Source organism: Anomaloglossus baeobatrachus, chromosome 6 (genome assembly GCF_048569485.1).
Source record: "Anomaloglossus baeobatrachus isolate aAnoBae1 chromosome 6, aAnoBae1.hap1, whole genome shotgun sequence".
In the NCBI taxonomy this organism is placed as follows: domain Eukaryota; kingdom Metazoa; phylum Chordata; class Amphibia; order Anura; family Aromobatidae; genus Anomaloglossus; species Anomaloglossus baeobatrachus.
Window position 1 is genome coordinate 184111520 of NC_134358.1, and position 25886 is coordinate 184137405.

A 25886-nucleotide genomic window follows, 5' to 3' on the forward strand; every position below is an offset into this window, starting at 1 on the left:
CCTCCATTCTGATCTTGCGCAGAACTCTGGGCAAGAGAGCTAGAGGGGGAAACACGTAGGACAGACGAAACTGGGACCAGTCTTGAACCAGTGCGTCCGCGGCGAATGCCTGAGGGTCGTGGGAGCGAGCCACGTAAACGGGAACCTTGTTGTTGTGACGGGATGCAATTAGGTCCACGTCCGGAGTGCCCCATTTGCGGCAGATTGACTGAAACACTGCCGGGTGCAGGGACCACTCGCCACCGTCCACGGTTTGACGGCGGAGATAATCTGCCTCCCAGTTTTCCACGCCTGGGATGTGGACTGCGGATATGGTGGACCCCGAGTCCTCCGTCCACTGAAGGATGCGTTGAACCTCCAACATTGCCAGGCGGCTGCGTGTCCCGCCTTGGTGATTGATGTAGGCAACCGCTGTCGCGTTGTCTGACTGGACTCGATATGTGCCTGCCCGCCAACAGGTGGTGAAAAGCTAGGAGAGCTAGAAGCACGGCTCTGGTTTCCAGCACATTGATTGAAAGGGCTGACTCGGACGGAGTCCAAGTGCCCTGCGCTCTGTGGTGGAGATATACCGCTCCCCAGCCGGATAGACTGGTATCCGTGGTGAGAATCACCCAGGACGGGGCCAGGAAGGAGCGCCCCTGGGACAGGGAGAGAGGCCGAAGCCACCACTGAAGAGAGCTCCTGGTTTGTGGCGACAGAGCCACTAACCTGTGTAAGGAGGAAGGCCGCTTGTCCCAACAGCGGAGAATATCCAGCTGCAGGGGGCGCAGATGGAACTGGGCAAAGGGAACAGCCTCCATGGACGCCACCATTTGACCCAGCACCTGCATTAGGTGCCTGATGGAGTGACGGCGAGACCTCAGTAAAGAGCGCACCGCTAGCTGGAGGGACTGCTTTTTGACTAAGGGCAACTTCACAAGTGCCGTCAAGGCCTCGAACTGCATCCCTAGGTACGTGAGACTCTGGGTCGGAGTCAGAGTGGATTTGGGCAGATTGACCAGCCACCCGAATTGAGCTAGAGTGGAGAGAGTGAGCGAGACACTCCGCTGACAGTCTGCGCTGGATGAAGCCTTGACTAGAAGGTCGTCCAGGTAAGGAATCACTGCCAACCCCTGGAGGTGCAGAACTGCAATCACTGCTGCCATGACCTTGGTGAATACCCGAGGGGCCGTGGCCAACCCGAAGGGGAGAGCCACGAATTGGAAGTGATCTTCTCCTACTGCAAAACGTAGCCAACGCTGGTGTGACACTGCAATTGGCACATGCAGATAGGCATCTCTGATGTCGATGGATGCCAGGAAATCCCCTTGGGACAGAGGCAATGACTGATCGCAGAGACTCCATGCGAAAGCGCCGCACCTGAACATGCTTGTTGAGAAGCTTCAGATCCAGGATGGGCCGGAAGGTACCGTCCTTTTTGGGAACTAGGAAGAGATTTGAGTAGAAACCTCTGAACCGTTCCCGGGCGGGAACCGGTACAATTACTCCATTGGCCTGTAAGGCTGCCACGGCCTGTGAGAGGGCGGCGGCCTTGGAGCAGGGGGGAGTTGAGAGAAAAAAATCTGTTTGGCGGACTGGAAGAGAATTCTATCCTGTAGCCGTGAGAGATGATATCTCTCACCCACTGATCGGAGACGTGTTGAAACCAAGCGTCGCCAAAGTGGGAGAGCCTGCCACCGACTAAGGACGTTGCTGGAGCGGGCAGAGAGTCACGAGGAGGCGGCCTTAGTGGCAGCAGCTCCTGCGGTCTTCTGTGGACGCGCTTTTGGGCGCCAGTTGGATTTCTGGTCCTTGGCTGAGTTAGCGGACGAGGCCGAGGGCTTAGAGGACGACCAGTTGGAGGAACGAAAGGAGCGAAACCTCGACTGATTCCTACCCTGGGCAGGTTTCCTGGCTTTAGTTTGAGGCATGGAAGTACTCTTCCCGCCAGTAGCTTCCTTAATAATTTCATCCAGCTGTTCTCCGAACAGCCGGGACCCAGCAAAAGGGAGCCCAGCAAGGTACTTCTTTGAAGAAGCATCTGCCTTCCACTCTCGAAGCCACAAGATTCTGCGGATAGCGAGGGAATTAGCCGAAGCCACCGCAGTGCGGTGAGAAGCCTCCAGCATGGCAGACATGGCATAGGATGAAAAGGCCGAAGCTTTGGAAGTTAAGGCATCCATTTCGGGCATAGATTCCCTGGTGAGGGAATGCATCTCCTCTAGAGAAGCAGAGATGGCCTTGAGAGTCAACACTGCTGCAAAAGTCGGAGAAAACGCGGCCCCCGCCGCTTCATACACGGATTTGGCCAGAAGGTCAACCTGGAGGTCAGTGGAATCCTTAAGGGAAGTGCCATCAGCCACCGACACAATGGTCCGGGCTGCGAGCCTAGACACCGGAGGGTCTACCTTTGGGGACTGAGCCCACTCCTTGACCACCTCAGGTGGAAAGGGAAAACGGTCATCAGAACCACGCTTTGGGAAGCGTTTGTCAGGACAGGCCCTGGGCTTGGTCACAGCGGCCTGAAAACTGGAGTGGTTAAAGAACACACTCTTTGCTCTCTTAGGCAAGGTAAACAAGTGCTTTTCTGCTAGAGAGGGTTGCTCCTCTGATACCGGCGGATTGAGATCCAGTACAGAATTAATAGAAGCAATCAAGTCACTAAGATCTGAGTCACTTTCGGACAGATCAATGGGGCACATGGAGTTAGCCTCTGAGCCCCCTGTAAAGGCATCCTCCTCATCCTGCGAGTCAGCTCTGGAATCAGAGCCACGGGAGGAGGAGGGAGAGGGAACCCTGCGTCTCTTCTTAGGAGGACGGGGTCTGGGCCCTGATGATGAATCCTCTGTGAGCTCCGGTCCTGAGGGACCCCTAGCAGCAGAGGCACCCTGTGAAGGGGGCTGATGCATATTCATCAACGTCCTGGACAGAAGTCCCATGGACTCAGCAAAAGACTAGGAGATAGACCTAGAAAAGGATTCTACCCAAGCCGGGGGTTCAGCCGCAGGAGCAGCCTGAGAAACCACTGGGGGTGAGACTCCAGGCTGTGGCACCGCCAAGTTACAGCAGGCATCACAATGTGGGAAGGTGCTCGGTTCAGGCAGCAGGAGCTTACATGCAGCGCATACAGCATAAAGCTTTGGGGCCTTGCTCCTCGTGTCAGACATGCTGCTGGAGTGGGGGCTCTGCCAGAAAATGAACCCCAGAGAGTATATACAGAGGTCCACAACCGGAGACCGGTTGTGGCTTACCAGACCGCTGGAGCGGTGTTGTGTGCCCTCCAGATCCCGAAGCCCGGAGCCCCAAGCACAGCACCTCAGCAGAGATGCTGCAGACCAGCGCTGCAATGACTGATCGCAGAGAGAACGCTGAGAAAATGGCCGCCGGAGCGAAGAGAGGGGGCGGGACTTGCTTGAAGAGCGGGATCTGGAGGGCCATAGAGACCTACAGGGGAGGGGACACACACTGCAGTGGGGAGTGTCCCTCCCCTGTACAGAACGGCCGCCGGGAGGAACCGAGCCTGTCCCTCTGCATGAGTGACATGCGAGGGCAGTGAAACAGAAACTAGGCCTCCGGCGAAGCCGGGGCCTAAATTTGAGCGGCGCGGCCGACGCGCAGCCACCATCGGCGCGGTTCTCAGGCGACAGCTAGAGAACCCGCCGGAAATGTCAGTAAACACAATAAGCACACTCTCCCCCAACAATAAAGTACAGGGACCCCGAAATCTAAACGTCTCAGGTACTTAGCTTGCTGAGACGCAGGGCCAAGTCCCTGGGGATGCGTGCTCCGGTCCAGCAGGGTCCTGAAGGGCTGCGGATGGAGACCGGTCTCCTGCCAAGCATGGAGACCGTGCTGGCTCCCACTTCAAGCCAGAGCCCAGGAGGGATGGTGAAGGAGCACGGCATGTAAGGCTCCAGCCTAGGAATCAACCTTACAACACCGCCGACACAGTGGGGTGAGAAGGGACATGCCAGGGGTCCAGACGTGGACCCCACTATTCAATCTCGTTCCAAAAGGAAAAAATCATATGAGAATGCATGTGTGGATGTATGCCTCCTGAACACAAAGCGATAAACTGGCTGGGTCTGCTCACCAGGGGGTGTATAAGCTCAGAGGGAGGAGCTACACTTTTTAGTGTACTACTTTGTGTGTCCTCCGGAGGCAGAAGCTAAACACCCATGGTCTGGGTCTCCCAAAGGAACGATAAAGAAATTAGCTTTATGTGCTCCAGAAGGCCACCTGAGTGTTTCTATGTACCCTAGGATGTCACCCGAGTGTCCCCAAGTGCCACAGAATGTCACCTGAGTGTTTCTATGTACCCTAGGATGTCACCCGAGTGTCGCCATGTGCCCCAGAATGTCACCCGAGTGTTGCCATGTGCCCCAGAATGTCACCCGAGTGTCGCCATGTGCCCCAGAATGTCACCCTAGTGTCGCCATGTGCCCCAGAATATCACCTGAGTGTCGCTATGTTCCCCAAGATGTCACCTGAGTGCCACTATGTGCCCCAGTATGTCATTATACTGCCGCTATATACGCGAGATTTTACCTGAGTGTTGACAATCTCTGGAGATAATGTTCGAGTCAGAGGTGGATAAAGCTCAAGTTTAACATTTAAGACTCCAACAGGAATTTTACACTCTGCACCTGAAAAGCAAATCGCACAATTAATAAATCACATCTAGAAAACTCCGCAATGTAGGTTACACAATTATGTCCTACATTTCAAAATAAATTGGTTTAAAAGGTAAATGCACTACTGGAGTAACCCAGCTTAATCAATTCAGAACTCCTATAAAATATAAACTGTGTATACTCACCTTCCACAGTAGTGATATTCTAGCGCCTTTGTTCCCGGTGGCAACATGACATAGTTGTGTCAGGTGCCGGTTGTAGCTCTTTGATATTCCATCAGGGCAAACGTCCGGGCAGACTAAAGGCTGCAGCCTGATTGCTTCAGCTCACTGGCTACAGCCGGCATGTGACACAACAATGCCAAGTCATCACCAGGAACAGCAGTGCAAACATTGTTGAAACGATGCCACTGCAGGTAGTGAGTATAAAGGGTATTTATCGGTTCACAATGCCCAAACCTTTGGGGCACCAGGAACCAGAGCCCAACTGCACGACTGTAGGCAGGTGTATTATTCTTTGAAATGCTTCGGAATGCCGAAAACATAATTTAATGATCCGGCAGGGGCAAGAGAAAGTGACCAGATTAGTCTTGTGTTGCCTTGTGTGGCAACACTCCAGGTGATTGACAGGTCTCTCCCTACATACACACATGTGAAAAATCTATCAATGACTTGGAGTGAAGCGCCAGTTGATATTCATTCCCATGTTCTCTGGACGGATCTTTAAACTATAATTTTCCAGTTGGAGGGTTTCAGAGTACAAAATATCTGGCTGCAAATGTGCAGACAGGCTCTGATTAATGCTAAGCGTCAGTCTGCAAACTTCATCACAGAAACAAAGAGGCCAGCTCAGCTCACCATAGTAGATGGCACCTCTCACTGGGATAATCAGGCCAGTTCCTGAACAGAAGCAATCCAGAAAAAGGTAAACCAGCATCCGCAGATAATTTTATAAAAATCTTTGCTTTGTTCTTCCAAAATTAAAACATAGACACCGTCCGGTCTACGTGTTTCGAACAAGAAAAGTTCTTAATCACGACACAAAGTCGTGTTTTGTTCTAAACGCGTAGACCGCACGATGTCCATGTTTTAATTTTGGAAGAATAAAGCAAAGGTTTTTATAAAATTATCTGCAGATGCTGGTTTACCTTTTTCTGGACTGCCAACTTCATGCCTTCACTAATTTTCTCTCCTCTCCCCCCCGCTTGATATTCAGTCTGCAGCTTGATCTCTCCCAGTAGTAATGGTTGGACGCGAGCTGTGTGCACAGAGTGCTGCTGTCTTCACTTGATTTCCAGCTCCAATACTGTGCTTATTTCCTCTCTAGGTTTCCCTCTTGTTTATAGTTTGTCTTCTGTGCCCTCTGAGATACTCTCTACCTTTTACATTGCAGATCTGTGTACAACCGCTCCCTGGCTGTCTTATTTCTAACGCTAGATTCACACAACCTTGGAATTGATACCATCCAAGAGAAACACAGTTTTTTAAACACATTCACGATGTGCTTTATATATCACATAGGAAAATGCAAAACTAGTTACGGTCTTTGGTTATAATGAGATTTACGGAAAATGACAATGGCCTCACCTACACCTTGAAGCTCCACAGCAAGACTTGTCACTCCTCTATCCACCCCCAACACGGAGCGCCACTCAAGAAAGTGGGATGCTACCAATGTGGTTTCTCCAGACGTGTCTGTCTTGATGAGCACCAGCTGTATAGGATCACACACTGATAAAAGGGTAGTGGCATCTGCCATTCTGCTGCCATCACCTAGATAAAGGAATGTGCTTAGTAGATCAGCATATATAAAGATATGTTAGTACTATATATTATCTGTCTTCTAAGTTAAAAAGGCTGATGTGGACACACAATGGTAATGATAATGCTAAGTTACAAATAATGGAAGATAATAGTAATGATGGCAGATCTGTCACCACGCCTGACATATCAGCAAGTGAAGGACAGAGCTCCAGAGGATATTCCTTCTGCTTCAAGTGCTTTTATTTCCAGATCCAAAATTGTAAAGACAACACTGAATGAGTAAAAAAGGCTTATTGGAGGTTGTCTACCCATAAAGATGACAACACCGGACTATAAGCCTCATTGACTTAACCAGCATGTCCTATCCCCCATAGTCACATGTCTGATGAAGGTTACATCAACCGAAACGTTGCTGGAGTCTGCTATCATTTACTGTGTGGTGAGAAATTTTGCATCTGGAAATTCAGAAAGTAATCACTAGAAGCAGAAGTGAGGTCCTCTGGGGTGCGGTCCTTTATTTGTTTATATGTCTTCTGAGTGGAGGTTGGCTGCACCGGACTCGGCACACGTCACTGACCGTTCTGCTGCCTGAACCTTGTATTCCGTCGTTCCGTTTCCTTAAAGGTCTGACAGGTTTAGTAAACACATGTATTCCCCATAAAATAACCATTCTGGAGTGTCCGTCTTATAACTCTAGACTGTACTGTTCCTCTGTAACTCCTACTAGAAATGTCACCAGTTGCGGGGGTGTCCCTGCACATTTACAATGGAGGGATGTGGAGGGACACAACCCTAAGACAAGACGATTGGGAACACTCAGATGTCAATTTATTTTATTTCCAGGAGGAATAACAGAGCACAACGCAAAGCGTTATGAGAAAATATCATTTAGGCTACATTAGCACAAATTTTTCAGGAAAACTTCACCTCCAGAAATGCTCTATTTTGGAAACTTATTTTGGAAAAGCTGATCTGCTTTAAAATACACATTAAAAAGTGAAAAAAACTTCATAATTCAATCATGTCGATCAGTTAATTAACGTGAAATGCTAGAACAGACTTGCCAGGAGCGGTGACACATCCGCATATAAAGCAGGCTGTTATTAGGGGAAAGGGAGGAGCAATATAGCCAGAATTTGAAATTGTAAGCCACAGTGTACAAGAATTCTGAGACACACACATTATAAATATATTATATATATATATATATATATATATATATATATTACATAAAATAAATGTGTGGTTATGATACAGGTAACACTGAACTAACCTAAGGTCTCCTTATGTAGCTCCAGCAAGAAGCCATCCTGGAAGTCCGGTTCACAGGCACAGGGGACGGGTTTGGAACGAAAACGTTGCTTCCTGAAGTGCAGACTGAGGGTAAATGTGGAGCACACCTGGCCAGGGAGGGGGTCCGATTCCTGAAGATGCTCCAGAAATGCTTTTCCGCCCAAGATATGAAGATGAAGATATCTCCGTGATGGGTCTATATTGACTGTGGACATACACCATGAATTAGAGATTCATTATAAAAGGCAGTGACAAAACATCTGACACTGTACAACATACCATGGAAGATGATGGCACTAGGATTCCTGGACAATGCCAACTCCAGATAGAGTTGGCGAGTTAACTGTACGATGCCTGAAAATTCTTGTGCATGGGATGTCAGTCACTAAAAAACTGATCTGTGATTGCTCCTCTGTGGGCACGGCACTTTTTTTCTGCCACTGTTCTGCGCAGCGTTCACTAGTATGTCTTTTTGCTTGATGTCATAACAGGTAGGAGAATAGAATTGGAAAGCCACTTTAATCATGCCCATATCGTCCAATTAAAGGAGTTTTCCAATTTCGGAAAGCTATGACCCCAGTGGTACATTTATAAAGAAAAAACAAAAAAAACCCCATTGTTTACCTAGGGTTTGGCGCTGAGTGTCCACCGCTTCTGCTGTTTGTTATTGTCTGCAGCGCTGATGTCACACCGACAGCACTGCAAGGCAATAGGTGAGTTATTGGCTGCAGCCTGTCGACGTGATGGCAGAGCTGCAGACAATAAAAGATACTTTGTGGGAATCGAGGAGGTAAGCATAGATTTTTATTGTTTTTTTAACATACTATATCCTTGAACAGAGATTTTCTAACACCAGAAAACCACATTAAATTACATTAGTATTTGCCTCATTTTGTCAGCGCTTATATAAATAAGAAACTCATACTGTGGATTGTAAGGATTAAACCTTCTTACACTGTAACCATCAATTACAAAACAGCATTAAGGGAATGACAGATCCCCTATGCCCTCCACCCAGCTGCATCCAGTAATCTAAGTAATACATCATTGGATTCAGAGTCTCTTTTCCTACATCATGTTGCTGTAAGATGAGGTAGGAGAAACCTGTCGACCGATTGCCTTTAATACGATCTGTAATTAAAAATGTAAACCTACCATTCTTTAGCGTCCTTGATTCTCTATCAACAATATGCATTGGTGGTTTTGGTGTAGATGTAAGCTCTCGTGACAAACCATCCTATAATTAAAACAAAAAAATAAGAAATTGTAAAAAAAAACCAAAAAAAAAAAAAAAAACGAAAAACGAAGTTCTGCCAGCAACTGTTAACCTATTAAATCTCACTGACAAACGCTGACAACGGGATTTAAAATGCGCTGGCGTACAGGAGCACCATATTCAGGTCCCATCTGCGAACCCATGACGTGATTGCAGGTCGCCAAACCGTTGATATAACAGCAAAGGGGGGGATTCTGCTGAAGACCTCCGTTCTTGTCAAAGCAAAGCTCCTTTGAAACCCTACCTGTAGCTGGACTATAAAATGATACTGTGATTTTCACAATATGCCACAATGCTATAGCATTGCTGTATATAGCGCAAGCGATCAGACAGTAACGCAGGTTACTGTCCCCAAAGGGGACTATTAAGTATGGTTAAACGTAAAAAAGAAAAAGTTAAAATAAACATGGAATAAAAACATATGAGTTCAAATCACCCCAACTTTTTCCCCATATAAAAATGAAAATAAAAAAAATACACGTGGTTTTTTTTGGTCGCTACAATACCACAAAAAGAAAAAAAAATGTTGAAAAAAGTGATCAAAGCATCGCATCTCTCCAAAATGGTATCAATAACAACACTGTCGCAGCCTGCAAAAAAAAAAAAAAAAAAAGCCCTCTTACAGTTCCATCAACTGAAAAATGAAAACGTTATGGGTCTTGGAAAATGGTGACAAAACACCCCCCCATTTATTTTTATTCTCTTTTTTCACTCCTAAAATAATAAAAAAAACTAGAAACGATTGGTAAGGTCAGCACAGACGGCGAGTAATACAGAGTGAGTGGAATGCGATAAAAAAAAAAAATCTCATACCACTCGGACCAAAATTACTCTATGGGGCAGCTCTCACGAGCCCTAATCGGACCGAGAAAACAGTCGCAGCATGCTCTGAGTGTAATGTGATCCTATTTCACTCGCACCAATTCAAGTCTAAGGGGCCAGAGAAACATCGCACTGAACTCGTATTACACCAGTGTAACGCGAGTGCAGTGCAATTCTTGCATCAGCCGGCAACGGAGGCGATAGGGAGATAAATCCCTCCCTCTCCTCCACAGCGCCGCCCCCCCCCACTGCAGCTGTGGTCTGATCGCATGATCAGACCACAGTCGCATGACATTCGCATGACACTCGTCTCCTGCTGTGCAGCGAACGTGAGCTGAGTGTCATGCAAGGACTCGCACTAATCCTCATGTGGGCTCAGCTGTATCGTCATATTCGTACTGTCGAGGAGAATCAAATCACAAGCTCATTTTTACTACAAAATATACACCATAAGAACAATTAAAAAAAAAAAAAAACCCCTCAGAATTGTTTGGTTTTTTTTCCCACAATTTCTTCACATTTCAATTTTTTCCTCGTGTTACAGTACACTATGTGGTAAAATGAATGGTGTCATTCAAAAGTAAATCTTGTCTTGCAAAAATAAAGCCCTCATATGCCTATGTAGAATGAAAAAGAAAAAAAAAAAAAAAAAGAAGAGCTATGGCTCTGAGAAGGGGAGGAAAAACCGAAGTTGCAAAAACAGAAATTTGCCTTGTCGTGAAGAACTTAAAAATGTTCCCAAAATATCTACATAACGGCAACTGCAATGATATGGCACCTACTTTATATGTTTACAGTTCTCATATTATACACCAATTATAATCACTCAGCCCCTCTTCCCCCATGGGGGCTCAAAGTCCAACCTGTGACGGGATGAAATTACAATGCTGATCACAGGTTATTGGAAAAGTCCAAATATACGCTATATATTGAGGGCTGCATTCGGCAGATTGAGTTTTGAACACAAAACTAAAGTGGGAAAAAAATTATTTCAGCAAAAGTGGAGCATATTATAGTGATCAAAACACCGAAAACTGGACACATGAACTTCATATTCAGAGGCTCGAAAAAGCAGAGACACAATCACAATGCTGGAGATTCTGTGACCTAAAGAAAGTGCCACCTGGGTGTGGTTGGGATTAAAGCCAACAAGTGATATCACCGGACATGACAGCCTGGAAACGGTCTCCACATTTATAGCCTAGCAGGATATGTGATAGATGTACAGAACCAGTCAGAGGTTTGGACACGCCTGACCATTCAATGATTTTCTTTGTTCTTATCAGAATGTGCATATTGTAGATTAAAGGGGGTGTTACACGCAGCGATAGCACTGGTGAAAGCACCCGCCCCCGTCGTTTGTGCGTCACGGGCAAATCGCTGCCCATGGCGCACAAAATAGTTTGGAGCTGTCACGCGTACTAACCTGCTTAGCGACGTCGCTGTTGCCGGCGAACCGCCTCCTTTCTAAGGGGGCGGGTCGTGCGGCGTCACAGCGGCGTCACTAAGCTGCCGCCCAATAGAAGAGGAGGGGCGGAGATGAGCGGGACGTAACATCCCGCCCACCTCCTTCCTTCCGCATTGCCGGTGGCCGCAGGTAAGCTGCAGTTCGTCGTTCCCGCGGTGTCACACGTAGCGATGTGTGCTGCCTCAGGAACGACGAACAACCTGCGCCCTCTACAATCAACGATTTTTTAAAAAGGAACGACGTGTCAACGATGGACGATAAGGTGAGGATTTTCCATCGTTAACGGTCGTTCCTTGCTGTCACACGCAACAACGTCGCTAACGATGCCGGATGTGCGTCACGGAATCCGTGACCCCGGTGATATATCGTTAGATCCGTCGTTGCGTGTAACAGGGCCTTAAGAGTGAAGGCTGCAAAACCATGAAGAAACATAAAAGGATAATGCCAAGGGTGTGTAAAGCTCTCATCAAAGTAAAAGAGGGGGTACTATGAGGAATCTAAGATTTAACAAATTCTGGTTTGTTCCTTTACGCGGTTTCTATATTTTGCTCCTTTTTGATTTTGCTGCCTTTAGTTTTATTTCACAATGTGCACAGTGCAATAAGAACAAGAATAACCCATTGCATGAACAGGTGTGTCCAAACGTCTGACCGGTAGTGTATGTATATTGGAGATCTGACACCTGAGATCCCCAACAGTCCGAAGAACAAGGATCCCAAAGTTTACTGTCTAAATTCAAATCTATGGGACTGACAGGGTATTTCTCCACTAGTCCCATTAAAGTGAATGGAACAGTGCTATAGCATAGAAGACTTCTGGTCACCCATCGTCATCATTGATAAGACAAAATTAACATACCTGGTATGTAGTGGACAAACTCTTTGACATAGATATCACTGGCACATGATCAAAAGGATCAAATATTAATGCTAATCCCAAATCTGGGCTGCTAATACTAATGCCCTTTAACACTAGAAGTCCCAGAGAGGGGTCATTTAACATTTCTACCATTGGAACCCTATGGAGCTCGAAATTCCTGGGACTTCTAGTGTTAAAAGCCCTATATTAAAAGTTGTATAGTTTTGCTATACATTGAACAACGTACGTACAGAAGCAGGACCCCCGTTACCTCTGGGAATTGCATGTCTCTCATAACATCATCAATCACTCCTCTCATCCGTAAGGCTTTCATCAGATCTTCTTCTGACAAGTTATGGCTTTCGTTCCTTAATTCATCCTTTAATGTCTCGGTAAGTGCCTCACGGATTTTGCTATTAACGTTCATCTAAAACATAAAATGTGCAAAATGTAAATGTTCTGTGCAGTTTCTCACATAGGAGCTGTAGACTACCGCAGGCTAGGAGAAAAGTAAGGATTATGCTTTGCCCCCAGCGCTTCCACAATGAAGGTTATTAATGATTATTATTGCAACTTATTCGCATTTATTCTACAGTAATAATATTTTATTACACTGGGGTTTATTTCAGCTAATGAATGGTGAAAGTAAAGGGGGCTTTACACGCTACGATATCGTTAATGTTTGGTCGTCGGGGTCAAGTTGTTAGTGACGCACATCCGGCGTCATTAACGATATCGCAGCGTGTAATACTTACCAGCGACCTTAGTCGACCTCAAAAATGGTGAAAATCGTTTACCATGGAGACCCAAAGACAAAAATCGGTAAGGGTTGTATAGCGTTGTGGTTCATCGCTCATGCGGCAGCACACATCGCTATGTGTGACACTGCTTGAGCGAGGAACGTCTCCTTACCTGCCGCCGACCGCAATGAGGAAGGAAGGAGGTGGGCGGGATGTTACGTCCTGCTCATCTCCGCCCCTCTGCTTTGATTGGCCGGCCGCTTAGTGACGTTGCGGTGACGTCGCTGTGATGCCGAACGTCCCTCCCCCTTGAAGGAGGGATTGTTCGGCAGTCACAGCGACGCCGCCGACCAGGTAAGTATGTGTGACGCTGCGTAGCGATAATGTTCGCTACGGCAGCGATCACAAACAATCGCATGCGCGACGGGGGCGGGTACTTACACGGTCGCTATCGCTAGAAATTGCTAGCGATATCGCTACCGTGTAAAGCCCCCTTAAAAGTGACCATTTAATGTAATACATCCCATCTCTGCAGGTGCTGATCGCTAGGATCTGTGTTAATGGAGGACTGATTACATGTGATCCTCCATGGAGATCTATGAACGGATCTTGTCCATAGAGAAAAGAAGTTTTCATACAGCAATTCTGGGGCTGAGAAGTCCACTCCATACAAGTGAATGGCCTTATTTCCGCAGCGGCTGCACAAATGTTATCAAGGCCCAGTCAAATGAATGGAAAGTTGTTCAAATATCTCGCATCTATCTTCTGCATATAAACGTAACAGCGCCTGGTCCTGGGCTTTAATCTCAAACTATCGTAAGTTTAGAGCGATGCATTAAAGCTCTTGCAATTTAATGAGAACAGGTCTGGTCCCCGGCTGTCAGACATTGGGGTCCCCCAGCAAGGAGAAAACAAAAGAGGTTTATTACTATGAGCGCTATTGATGATGGTTTTGTTGGACCTGGTGATAACATGATCACTGGGGGTCTGCCGACACAAAAGAGATGCTGTGTACAAGCCGACCCAGATCATCTCTGCCAGCCATGCCTGGAACAGCGGGGGGCTGATATTCCTATTAACTGGGGCCCTTATTGATGTCTTCGTTACAGTATAAAGAAAAAGAAGGGAATTTTGTTTACTTACCGTAAATTCCTTTTCTTCTAGCTCCAATTGGGAGACCCAGACAGTGGGTGTATAGCTACTGCCTCTGGAGGCCGCACAAAGAACTACACTTAAAAGTGTAAGGCCCCTCCCCTTCTGGCTATACACCCTCCCGTAGGAGTACAGATTCCTCAGTTTTAGTACCAAAGCAAGAAGGAGGAAAGCCAATAACAGTTTCAAAAACAAATTCAATCCGATAACTAGATCGGAGAACTTAAGAAACAACGTGAACAACATGTGCACCCGAAAAAACGAAACCCTAAAAACAGATAGGGCGGGTGCTGGGTCTCCCAATTGGAGCTAGAAGAAAAGGAATTTACGGTAAGTAAACAAAATTCCCTTCTTCTTTTTCGCTCCTAATTGGGAGACCCAGACAGTGGGACGTCCAAAAGCAGTCCCTGGGTGGGTAAAAAGATACCACATGAACGGGCTGTCATACAGCCTCTTCCTACAGGTGGGCCACCGCCGCCTGAAGGACCTGTCTACCTAGGCTGGCGTCTGCCGAAGCGTAGGTATGCACTTGATAGTGTTTGGTAAACGTGTGCAGACTCGACCAGGTAGCCGCCTGGCACACTTGCTGAGCCGTAGCCTGATGCCTCAACGCCCAGGACGCACCAACGGCTCTGGTAGAATGGGCCTTCAGTCCAGATGGAATCTGAAGCCCAGCAGAACGGTATGTGTGAAGAATTGGTTCCTTGATCCACCGCGCCAGGGTGGATTTGGAAGCTTGCGATCCCTTATGCTGACCAGCGACTAGGACAAAGAGCGCATCCGAACGGCGTAGAGGCGCCGTGCGAGAAATGTAAATCCTGAGTGCTCTCACCAGGTCCAACAGATGTAAACCCTTTTCAAATTGGTGAACTGGATGCGGACACAAAGATGGCAAAGTGATATCCTGATTGAGATGAAAGGAAGAAACCACCTTGGGAGAAAACTCTGGAATTGGACGCAGTACCACCTTGTCTTGGTGAAATACCAGGAAGGGAGATTTGCAAGATAACGCCGCCAGCTCGGACACTCTTCGAAGAGACGTGACCGCTACAAGAAAAACTACCTTTTGTGAAAGCCGAGAAAGGGGAACCTCTTTCAAAGGCTCGAAAGGCGGCTTTTGAAGAGCAAGGAGAACCTTGTTCAGATCCCAGGGTTCCAATGGCCGTCTGTAAGGAGGAACGATATGACAAACTCCTTGGAGAAACGTGCGTACTTTAGAAAGCTGTGCCAAGCGCTTCTGAAAGAATACGGATAACGCGGAGACTTGACCCTTAAGCGAGCTAAGGGACAAACCTTTTTCCAACCCAGACTGCAGGAAGGAAAGAAAAATTGGCAATGCAAATGGCCAGGGAGAAAACCCTTGAGCCAAGCACCACGCTAAGAATATCTTCCACGTCCTGTGATAGATCTTAGCTGAGGATGGTTTTCTAGCCTGTCTCATTGTGGCAACAACTCCCTGAGATAAACCTGAGGCCGCTAGGATCCAGGACTCAATGGCCACACAGTCAGGTTCAGGGCCGCAGAATTCAGATGGAAAAACGGCCCTTGAGACAGCAGATCTGGACGGTCTGGTAGTGCCCACGGTTGGCCTACCGTGAGATGCCACAGATCCGGGTACCACGACCTTCTTGGCCAATTTGGAGCGACGAGTATGGCTCGCTGGCAGTCGGACTTGATTTTCCGGAGAACTCTGGGTAACAATGCTAGAGGTGGGAACACATAGGGGAGTCGGAATTGCGACCAATCCTGAACCAAGGCGTCTGCCGCCAGCGCTCGGTGATCGTGAGACCGTGCCATGAAAACTGGGACCTTGTTGTTGTGCCGTGACGCCATCAGATCGACGTCCGGCGACCCCCAGCGGCAACAGATCTGTTGAAACACGTCCGGGTGAAGGGACCATTCTCCTGCGTCCATGCCCTGGCGACTGAGAAAGTCTGCTTCCCAGTTTTCCACGCCTGGGATGTGAACTGCAGATATGGTGGACGCTCTGCTTTCCACCCACGTCAAAATCCGCTGGACTTCTTGAAAAGCTTGGCGACTGCGTGTTCCCCCTTGGTGGTTGATGTACGCCACCGCCGTGGAATTGTCCGACTGAATCCGAATCTGCTTGCCTTCCAGCCATTGTTGGAAGGCTCGCAGGGCAAGGTAGATTGCTCTGATTTCCAGAACATTGATCTGCAAGGTGGACTCTTCCTGAGTCCACGTCCCCTGAGCCCTGTGGTGGAGAAACACCGCTCCCCACCCTGATAGGCTCGCATCTGTCGTGACCACTGCCCAGGACGGGGGAAGGAACGACTTTCCCTGTGACAATGAGTTGGGGAGAAGCCACCAACGTAGAGAATCCTTGGCAGTCTGAGAGAGGGAGACAGTCCTGTCGAGGGACGTCGATTTCCCATCCCATTGGCGTAGAATGTCCCATTGTAGAGGGCGCAGATGAAACTGCGCGAACGGGACTGCCTCCATTGCTGCTACCATCTTTCCTAGGAAATGCATGAGGCGCCTCAGTGAGTGCGACTGGCTCTGAAGGAGAGATTGCACTCCGGTCCGTAGCGAGCACTGCTTGTCCAGTGGAAGCCTCACTATCGCTGATAGAGTATGAAACTCCATGCCAAGATAAGTCAGAGATTGGGTCGGGGTTAGATGAGACTTTGGAAAGTTGATAATCCACCCGAAAGTCTGGAGAGTGTCTAGCGCCACCTTCAAACTGTGTTGGCATGCTTCTTGAGAGGATGCCTTTATAAGCAGGTCGTCTAGGTACGGGATGACCGAGTGACCCTGCGAGTGCAGAACAGCTACTACTGCTGCCATGACTTTGGTGAAGACCCGGGGGGCTGTTGCCAGACCGAAGGGTAACGCTACGAACTGTAGGTGCTCGTCGTGTATGACGAAACGTAGGAAACGCTGATGCTCTGGTGCAATCGGCACGTGGAGATACGCATCTTTGATGTCTATTGATGCTAGAAAATCTCCCTGAGACATTGAGGCTATGACGGAGCGTAGGGATTCCATCCGGAACCTCCTGACTTTTACGTGTCTGTTGAGCAACTTCAGATCCAGGACGGGACGATACGATCCGTCCTTTTTTGGGACCACAAACAGATTGGAGTAAAAACCGTGACCCTGTTCCTGAAGAGGGACGGAGGTCACCACTCCTTCCGCCTTTAGAGCGGCCACCGCCTGCAACAGAGCATCGGCTCGGTCTGGTGGTGGAGAAGTTCTGAAGAAACGAGTTGGCGGACGAGAAGCGAACTCTATCCTGTACCCGTGAGATAGAATATCTCTCACCCAACGGTCTTTGACATTTGCTAGCCAAATGTCGCCAAAGTGGGACAGCCTCCCACCGACCGCGGGTGTGGGCATCGGAGACCGCAAGTCAGGAGGACGTCGTTTTGGCAACGGTTCCTCCGGCTGGTCTTTTTGGGCGTGACTGAGACCTCCAAGAATTTGAACGTCTCTGGTCCTTTTGAGTCTTTTTTGACGAGGCGAATTGGGACCTGCCCTGTCCTCGAAAGGACCGATAACCAGACTGACCCCTCCTCTGTTGGGGCTTGTTTTGTCTGTGTTGCGGTAAGGAAGAGTCCTTACCCTTGGAGTGTTTGATGATTTCATCCAAACGCTCTCCAAACAATCGGTCACGAGAAAAAGGCAGATTGGTTAAGCACTTCTTGGAATGAGAATCTGCTTTCCAATGTCTCAACCACAGAGCCCTACGCAAAACAACTGAGTTGGCTGACGCCACTGCCGTGCGGCTTGTAGCGTCAAGAACAGCATTAATCGCGTACGACGCGAATGCCGCCATTTGCGAGGTCAATGGTGCTACCTGCGGGGCAAATGCACGTGTGACAGAGTCGACTCGCGCAAGCCCGGCCGTGATAGCTTGGAGTGCCCATACGGCCGCAAAAGAAGGCGCTAATGACGCTCCAATCGCTTCATAGATGGATTTCAGCCAGAGCTCCATCTGCCTGTCAGTGGCATCTTTAAGTGCCGCTCCATCTTCAACAGCAACCAAGGATCTGGCTGCAAGCCTGGAAATTGGAGGATCCACTTTTGGACACTGGGTCCAACCCTTGACCACTTCAGAGGGAAAAGGGTAGCGTGTATCTTTAAGTCGTTTAGGAAAACGCCTTTCAGGATAAGCGTGGGGTTTCTGGATTGCGTCTCTGAAGTCAGCGTGGTCCAGAAAAGTGCTTAATGTACGCTTAGGGTATCTGAAATGGATTCTCTCGTGCTGCGAAGCTGACTCCTCTACAGGAGGAGCTGGTGGGGAAATATTCAACATCTTATTGATGTTAAATATAAGATCATTAACTATTGCGTCACCATCTGGTGTATCTAGATTGAGAGCGGTCCCAGGATCAGAATCCTGATCAGTTAAGTCCGCCTCATCACCCATAGATTCATCCCGCTGGGATCCAGACCATTGAGATGAATGTGAAGGCTCGTCATAACGAGCCCGCTTAGGCTGCCCGGGGCCATCGTCCGAGTCAGAGTCTTCACCCTGAGGTGTAGATGCCCGTCCCGGAGCTAGGAGCTGAGGGGGACCAGGGGGCAATACATGCACAGTGTCCGTGGTCTGAAGGACAGTCCTAGCTCGCAATGTGTCAAGAATTTGTGACATAGTGAGAGACATTCTGTCAGCAAAAGCTGCAAACTCAGTTCCTGTCACCTGGACAGCATTCACAGGTGGTACACCCTGGGACACGTCCAGCAGAGGTCCCGACTGTGCAAGCGCCGCAGGGGCCGAGCACTGCACACAATGGGGGTCCGTGGAGCCTGCCGGTAGAAAAGTCCCACATGCGGTGCAGGAAGCATACAATGTCTGTGCCTTGGCACCCTTGCGTTTTACGGGCGACATGCTGCTGGCTCTCTGCATGTGAGAGAGTCTATAGCCAAAGGGCGACCACTGCTATGTAATACCAAGTATTTGTAGCAACAAAATACTAAGAATACTACGAGCACAAGAGGGGGTGAGCCCTGAGGGCTGCTTACCGCCCGCTGAACAGCGGGTAAAAGGCTGCTGAATGCCTTGTCTGGGTCTCCCCGGCTCCCCTCTGCAGCTCAGCGTGTCTGCAAGAATGGCTGCCGGCTACTGTGGAGAGGGGCGGTCCGTGGGAGTTCCCAAACAAAAGTGCGGGAACAGTGTCCCCTCTGTGCTGACTGTGAGGGCTGGAGTATGTAAAAACGACTCCAGCCCTCAGCGCTGATGCCCTGGCCAGCGTCCCGCCCCTCTCCTGACTGGCAGGTCTGTGGGCGGGAACGAACGCAAGCAGGCCGCAAAAGCCGGGGACTCGAGTTATCAGCGCGGCCGCCGTAAAAGCGCGGGCCGCGCTGAAGTCCCCGGCGCACCGCAAGTGCCAGCCGCGCCGCTGTTCGAGCGGCCGGCGCGACCGAGTTCTGGACGTGGGCAGCGTCCCGCCCCTCTCCTGACTGGCAGGTGTGGGGGCGGGAACGAAAGGAAGCAGGCCGCAAAAGCCGGGGACTGTAGTTATCAGCGCGGCCGCCGTAAAAGCGCAGGCCGCGCTGAAGTCCCCGGCGCACTACAAGTGCCAGCCGCGCCGCAGTCCCAGCGGCCGGCGCGTCCTATTCCCATAAATGTGCCTGCTTCAGCAAAGCTGAATGAGGCCATGGCACAGGCGCCGCAGCGCTGATGTCCCCCGGCGCACTACAACACCCAGCATGCTGCGGTGTGAGCGCCAGATACACGGGGACACAGAGTACCTTGAGGATGCAGGGCCATGTCCCTGATGTACTCCGCTCCATCCAGCATCTTCTCCAGGGGCTGTAGATGGAGCACGGTCTCTGTGCCTGGAGACCGGTAAATCCCACTTCACCCAGAGCCCTGTAAAAAGGGATGGGGAAGGAATCAGCATGTGGGCTCCTGCCGCCGTACCCGCAATGGGTACCTCAACCTTACAAACACCTCCGACATAAGTGGGGTGAGAAGGGAGCATGCTGGGGACACTATATGTGTCCTCTTTTCTTCCATCCGACATAGTCAGCAGCTGCTGCTGACTAAAAACAATGGAGCTATGCGTGCGTGTCTGACCTCCTTGCGCACAAAGCTAAAACTGAGGAATCTGTACTCCTACGGGAGGGTGTATAGCCAGAAGGGGAGGGGCCTTACACTTTTAAGTGTAGTTCTTTGTGCGGCCTCCAGAGGCAGTAGCTATACACCCACTGTCTGGGTCTCCCAATTAGGAGCGAAAAAGAAATATATATTCCTTAGAAATCTTTAATGCATAAATATACATATATTAAACATATGATATAAAAAATACCTGTAGCAAATAACCTACATATTAAGTATCCGCAGCACCAGAATTCTCTGCAGAATTCACTCAACAGTTTTTTTTAGTGTGAAACGTAAACAGTAAAACATAAAACCAAAAATAATAAACCAGTAATTACTTTTTTGCTATATTTACGTCGCTAATAAAAATATTACATAAATTACACATTATGTAACTCAAAATAGGGCTAAAAAATAATACAAGTTGTCCTCTATAAAACAAAACCTCACAGAGCCATGTAAGTGAAGAATTAAAATAATAATAATAAAAATTTCTGACTGCTGAAAAGTAGAGCAAGAAACATAAAAAAACTGCCCTGTCATTAAAGGGCACCTCCACCTTAGTAAACATGACACAGTTGCCATGAATGCTCCCTGTTTTGTGTGCAGCATGTGTAAAATAATCCGCCGATCCTACCAAATGTAAGAGGGGCAGGTGGTGATGAGTATGGCTGCCATATCAGACACACGGTTTATAGTCTGTAACCATGGAAACACAGGCTTCACTGACATTTGTTTACGCTCTTGTTTTACTTCTTATGTTAATATCCGAGTAACAAATTGTCTCTCCAGTAAAGGAGACAAACTCTAGCACAGCGCCACCTATTGGAAGTAGCGATCCTAAAAGTCACAAGTGGATTTTTGACAATCCTTTGCAATATGACTCAGGATATATAAGCCAGATCAGAATCCCAATTTGCAGACACGGTGTTTCGGGGTGCTTGCCCCTCGTCAGTGCAAAGTATGGGGGTGTCTGATCTGGCTCATGAGAAAGCTATGTGGGGACCACGGGGGAACACTATTCTCCTTAAGGAGACTTTGCAAGCCAGTCTGGCTGCCAGGTAAGGGGACTTATAGCTGCAATGCCCCTAAAATTCCACGGGGGAACACTATTCTCCTTAAGGAGACTTTGCAAGCCAGTCTGGCTGCCAGGTAAGGGGACTTATAGCTGCAATGCCCCTCTGGGAAATATTCAAATTGTCTCTCCAGTAAAGGAGACAAACTCTAGCACAGCGCCACCTATTGGAAGTAGCGATCCTAAAAGTCACAAGTGGATTTTTGACAATCCTTTGCAATATGACTCAGGATATATAAGCCATATCAGAATCCCAATTTGCAGACACGGTGTTTCGGGGTGCTTGCCCCTCGTCAGTGCAAAGTATGGGGGTGTCTGATCTGGCTCATGAGAAAGCTATGTGGGGACCACGGGGGAACACTATTCTCCTTAAGGAGACTTTGCAAGCCAGTCTGGCTGCCAGGTAAGGGGACTTATAGCTGCAATGCCCCTAAAATTCCACGGGGGAACACTATTCTCCTTAAGGAGACTTTGCAAGCCAGTCTGGCTGCCAGGTAAGGGGACTTATAGCTGCAATGCCCCTCTGGGAAATATTCAAATTGTCTCTCCAGTAAAGGAGACAAACTCTAGCACAGCGCCACCTATTGGAAGTAGCGATCCTAAAAGTCACAAGTGGATTTTTGACAATCCTTTGCAATATGACTCAGGATATATAAGCCAGATCAGAATCCCAATTTGCAGACACGGTGTTTCGGGGTGCTTGCCCCTCGTCAGTGCAAAGTATGGGGGTGTCTGATCTGGCTCATGAGAAAGCTATGTGGGGACCACGGGGGAACACTATTCTCCTTAAGGAGACTTTGCAAGCCAGTCTGGCTGCCAGGTAAGGGGACTTATAGCTGCAATGCCCCTAAAATTCCACGGGGGAACACTATTCTCCTTAAGGAGACTTTGCAAGCCAGTCTGGCTGCCAGGTAAGGGGACTTATAGCTGCAATGCCCCTCTGGGAAATATTCAAATTGTCTCTCCAGTAAAGGAGACAAACTCTAGCACAGCGCCACCTATTGGAAGTAGCGATCCTAAAAGTCACAAGTGGATTTTTGACAATCCTTTGCAATATGACTCAGGATATATAAGCCAGATCAGAATCCCAATTTGCAGACACGGTGTTTCGGGGTGCTTGCCCCTCGTCAGTGCAAAGTATGGGGGTGTCTGATCTGGCTCATGAGAAAGCTATGTGGGGACCACGGGGGAACACTATTCTCCTTAAGGAGACTTTGCAAGCCAGTCTGGCTGCCAGGTAAGGGGACTTATAGCTGCAATGCCCCTAAAATTCCACGGGGGAACACTATTCTCCTTAAGGAGACTTTGCAAGCCAGTCTGGCTGCCAGGTAAGGGGACTTATAGCTGCAATGCCCCTCTGGGAAATATTCAAATTGTCTCTCCAGTAAAGGAGACAAACTCTAGCACAGCGCCACCTATTGGAAGTAGCGATCCTAAAAGTCACAAGTGGATTTTTGACAATCCTTTGCAATATGACTCAGGATATATAAGCCAGATCAGAATCCCAATTTGCAGACACGGTGTTTCGGGGTGCTTGCCCCTCGTCAGTGCAAAGTATGGGGGTGTCTGATCTGGCTCATGAGAAAGCTATGTGGGGACCACGGGGGAACACTATTCTCCTTAAGGAGACTTTGCAAGCCAGTCTGGCTGCCAGGTAAGGGGACTTATAGCTGCAATGCCCCTAAAATTCCACGGGGGAACACTATTCTCCTTAAGGAGACTTTGCAAGCCAGTCTGGCTGCCAGGTAAGGGGACTTATAGCTGCAATGCCCCTCTGGGAAATATTCAAATTGTCTCTCCAGTAAAGGAGACAAACTCTAGCACAGCGCCACCTATTGGAAGTAGCGATCCTAAAAGTCACAAGTGGATTTTTGACAATCCTTTGCAATATGACTCAGGATATATAAGCCAGATCAGAATCCCAATTTGCAGACACGGTGTTTCGGGGTGCTTGCCCCTCGTCAGTGCAAAGTATGGGGGTGTCTGATCTGGCTCATGAGAAAGCTATGTGGGGACCACGGGGGAACACTATTCTCCTTAAGGAGACTTTGCAAGCCAGTCTGGCTGCCAGGTAAGGGGACTTATAGCTGCAATGCCCCTAAAATTCCACGGGGAACACTATTCTCCTTAAGGAGACTTTGCAAGCCAGTCTGGCTGCCAGGTAAGGGGACTTATAGCTGCAATGCCCCTCTGGGAAATATTCAAATTGTCTCTCCAGTAAAGGAGACAAACTCTAGCACAGCGCCACCTATTGGAAGTAGCGATCCTAAAAGTCACAAGTGGATTTTTGACAATCCTTTGCAATATGACTCAGGATATATAAGCCAGATCAGAATCCCAATTTGCAGACACGGTGTTTCGGGGTGCTTGCCCCTCGTCAGTGCAAAGTATGGGGGTGTCTGATCTGGCTCATGAGAAAGCTATGTGGGGACCACGGGGGAACACTATTCTCCTTAAGGAGACTTTGCAAGCCAGTCTGGCTGCCAGGTAAGGGGACTTATAGCTGCAATGCCCCTAAAATTCCACGGGGGAACACTATTCTCCTTAAGGAGACTTTGCAAGCCAGTCTGGCTGCCAGGTAAGGGGACTTATAGCTGCAATGCCCCTCTGGGAAATATTCAAATTGTCTCTCCAGTAAAGGAGACAAACTCTAGCACAGCGCCACCTATTGGAAGTAGCGATCCTAAAAGTCACAAGTGGATTTTTGACAATCCTTTGCAATATGACTCAGGATATATAAGCCAGATCAGAATCCCAATTTGCAGACACGGTGTTTCGGGGTGCTTGCCCCTCGTCAGTGCAAAGTATGGGGGTGTCTGATCTGGCTCATGAGAAAGCTATGTGGGGACCACGGGGGAACACTATTCTCCTTAAGGAGACTTTGCAAGCCAGTCTGGCTGCCAGGTAAGGGGACTTATAGCTGCAATGCCCCTAAAATTCCACGGGGGAACACTATTCTCCTTAAGGAGACTTTGCAAGCCAGTCTGGCTGCCAGGTAAGGGGACTTATAGCTGCAATGCCCCTCTGGGAAATATTCAAATTGTCTCTCCAGTAAAGGAGACAAACTCTAGCACAGCGCCACCTATTGGAAGTAGCGATCCTAAAAGTCACAAGTGGATTTTTGACAATCCTTTGCAATATGACTCAGGATATATAAGCCAGATCAGAATCCCAATTTGCAGACACGGTGTTTCGGGGTGCTTGCCCCTCGTCAGTGCAAAGTATGGGGGTGTCTGATCTGGCTCATGAGAAAGCTATATCCGAGTAACAGAAATTGTTACTTCTCCCTGATGAGGGTCGTGTCCTGATATTCAGCCGCCACTTACCCCGCTCAGCTGTTGGCGGATCATCAGCCTCAGCTCCGCGGCGCTCTCCGGAGGCACAGACATCTGCAAGGAAAGGGAATCCCATCTATACACAGGAAGTCTGCGCTCTGACAGCCGGCAAATGGCACATCACCTACCCTATATATATGCCAAATAAGTACCCTACGGTACATACAGACCCCCACGTACCCTACACGCAGACCCCCACGTATTCTACACACAGACCCCCACGTATTCTACACGCGGACCCCCACGTATTCTACACGCGGACCCCCACGTACCCTACACGCAGACCCCCACGTATTCTACACGCAGACCCCCTCGTATTCTACACGCAGACCCCCTCGTATTCTACACGCAGACCCCCTCGTATTCTACACGCAGACCCCCTCGTATTCTACACACAGACCTCCATGTATTCTACACACAGACCCCCTCGTATTCTACACGCAGACCCCCTCGTATTCTACACGCAGACCCCCTCGTATTCTACACACAGACCTCCACGTATTCTACACGCAGACCCCCTCGTATTCTACACGCGGAACCCCACGTATTCTACACACAGAGCCCCACGTATTCTACACGCGGACCCCCACGTATCCTACACGCGGAACCCCACGTATCCTACACGCGGAACCCCACGTATTCTACACGCGGACCCCCACGTATTCTACACACAGACCCCCACGTATCCTACACGCAGACCCCCACGTATCCTACACGCAGACCCCCACGTATCCTACACGCAGACCCCCACAGATCCTACACGCAGACCCCCACGGATCCTACACGCAGACCCCCACGGATCCTACACGCAGACCCCCACGGATCCTACACGCAGACCCCCACAGATCCTACACGCAGACCCCCACGGATCCTACACGCGGACCCTCACGGATCCTACACGCAGACTCCCACGGATCCTACACGCAGACCCCCACGTACCCTAGTACATACGGACCTCCATGTATTCTACATATGGACCCCACATACCCTATATACAGACCCTCTTCTGCACGTACGAGGACTGGACACCTGCAGCTCTAGGAGTCTGAGCAGCAGCGCTCAGGTAGTAGCGGGCAGCACGGCGGGAGGCTGCCCCGATAACTGCCTGACTGCAGGAACCTGTTCAGACAGCTGTGTTACCTGATAGCGGGGCTGTGGAGGACGCTGTTTCTATGCCGGCACAAGTGAAACATCTATAACGACCAGAGCAGGGACTCAGTGACATCGTTATACAGGCATATAGGAGGACAGCTGTAAACCATGACAGCGGGGACCTTGTAGACGACGCTCTGGTGACGTGTATTGGGTGCGCCGTGTAACAGCACAGTCATGTTCGTGCCGACAGCAGGAGAATGGCGACCCCCGGCGGACTGCACCCTAATACTGGTAAGTGCCCGGGGCTGAGAACCGGCACCGCTCCG

The 25886-nt window shown here is 49.0% G+C and overlaps 2 protein-coding genes across 4 annotated transcripts in view; one reads left to right on the forward strand and one right to left on the reverse strand.

Annotated features, from left to right (window-relative positions):
- The window catches only part of CEP76 (centrosomal protein 76), a 54181-nt gene extending 28437 nt beyond the window's left edge, over positions 1-25744 (reverse strand). The window contains exons 1-7 of one of the 3 annotated variants that reach the window (XM_075314576.1): positions 25606-25744; positions 24457-24519; positions 12365-12520; positions 8825-8906; positions 7650-7874; positions 6200-6385; positions 4528-4625 (exon numbers count right to left, since the gene is read on the reverse strand). In XM_075314576.1, coding sequence (XP_075170691.1) covers positions 4528-4625; positions 6200-6385; positions 7650-7874; positions 8825-8906; positions 12365-12520; positions 24457-24519 — 810 coding nt within the window. In that variant the 5' untranslated portion in view covers positions 25606-25744. Of the gene's footprint in view, positions 1-4527; positions 4626-6199; positions 6386-7649; positions 7875-8824; positions 8907-12364; positions 12521-24456; positions 24520-25452; positions 25534-25605 lie in introns of those variants that run through there. The other 2 variants (XM_075314575.1, XM_075314574.1) reach the window with 2 other exon arrangements.
- The window catches only part of PSMG2 (proteasome assembly chaperone 2), a 21067-nt gene continuing 20922 nt past the window's right edge, over positions 25742-25886 (forward strand). Inside the window, 1 exon segment of the mRNA XM_075314577.1 lies at positions 25742-25851. Coding sequence (XP_075170692.1) covers positions 25795-25851 — 57 coding nt within the window. The 5' untranslated portion in view covers positions 25742-25794.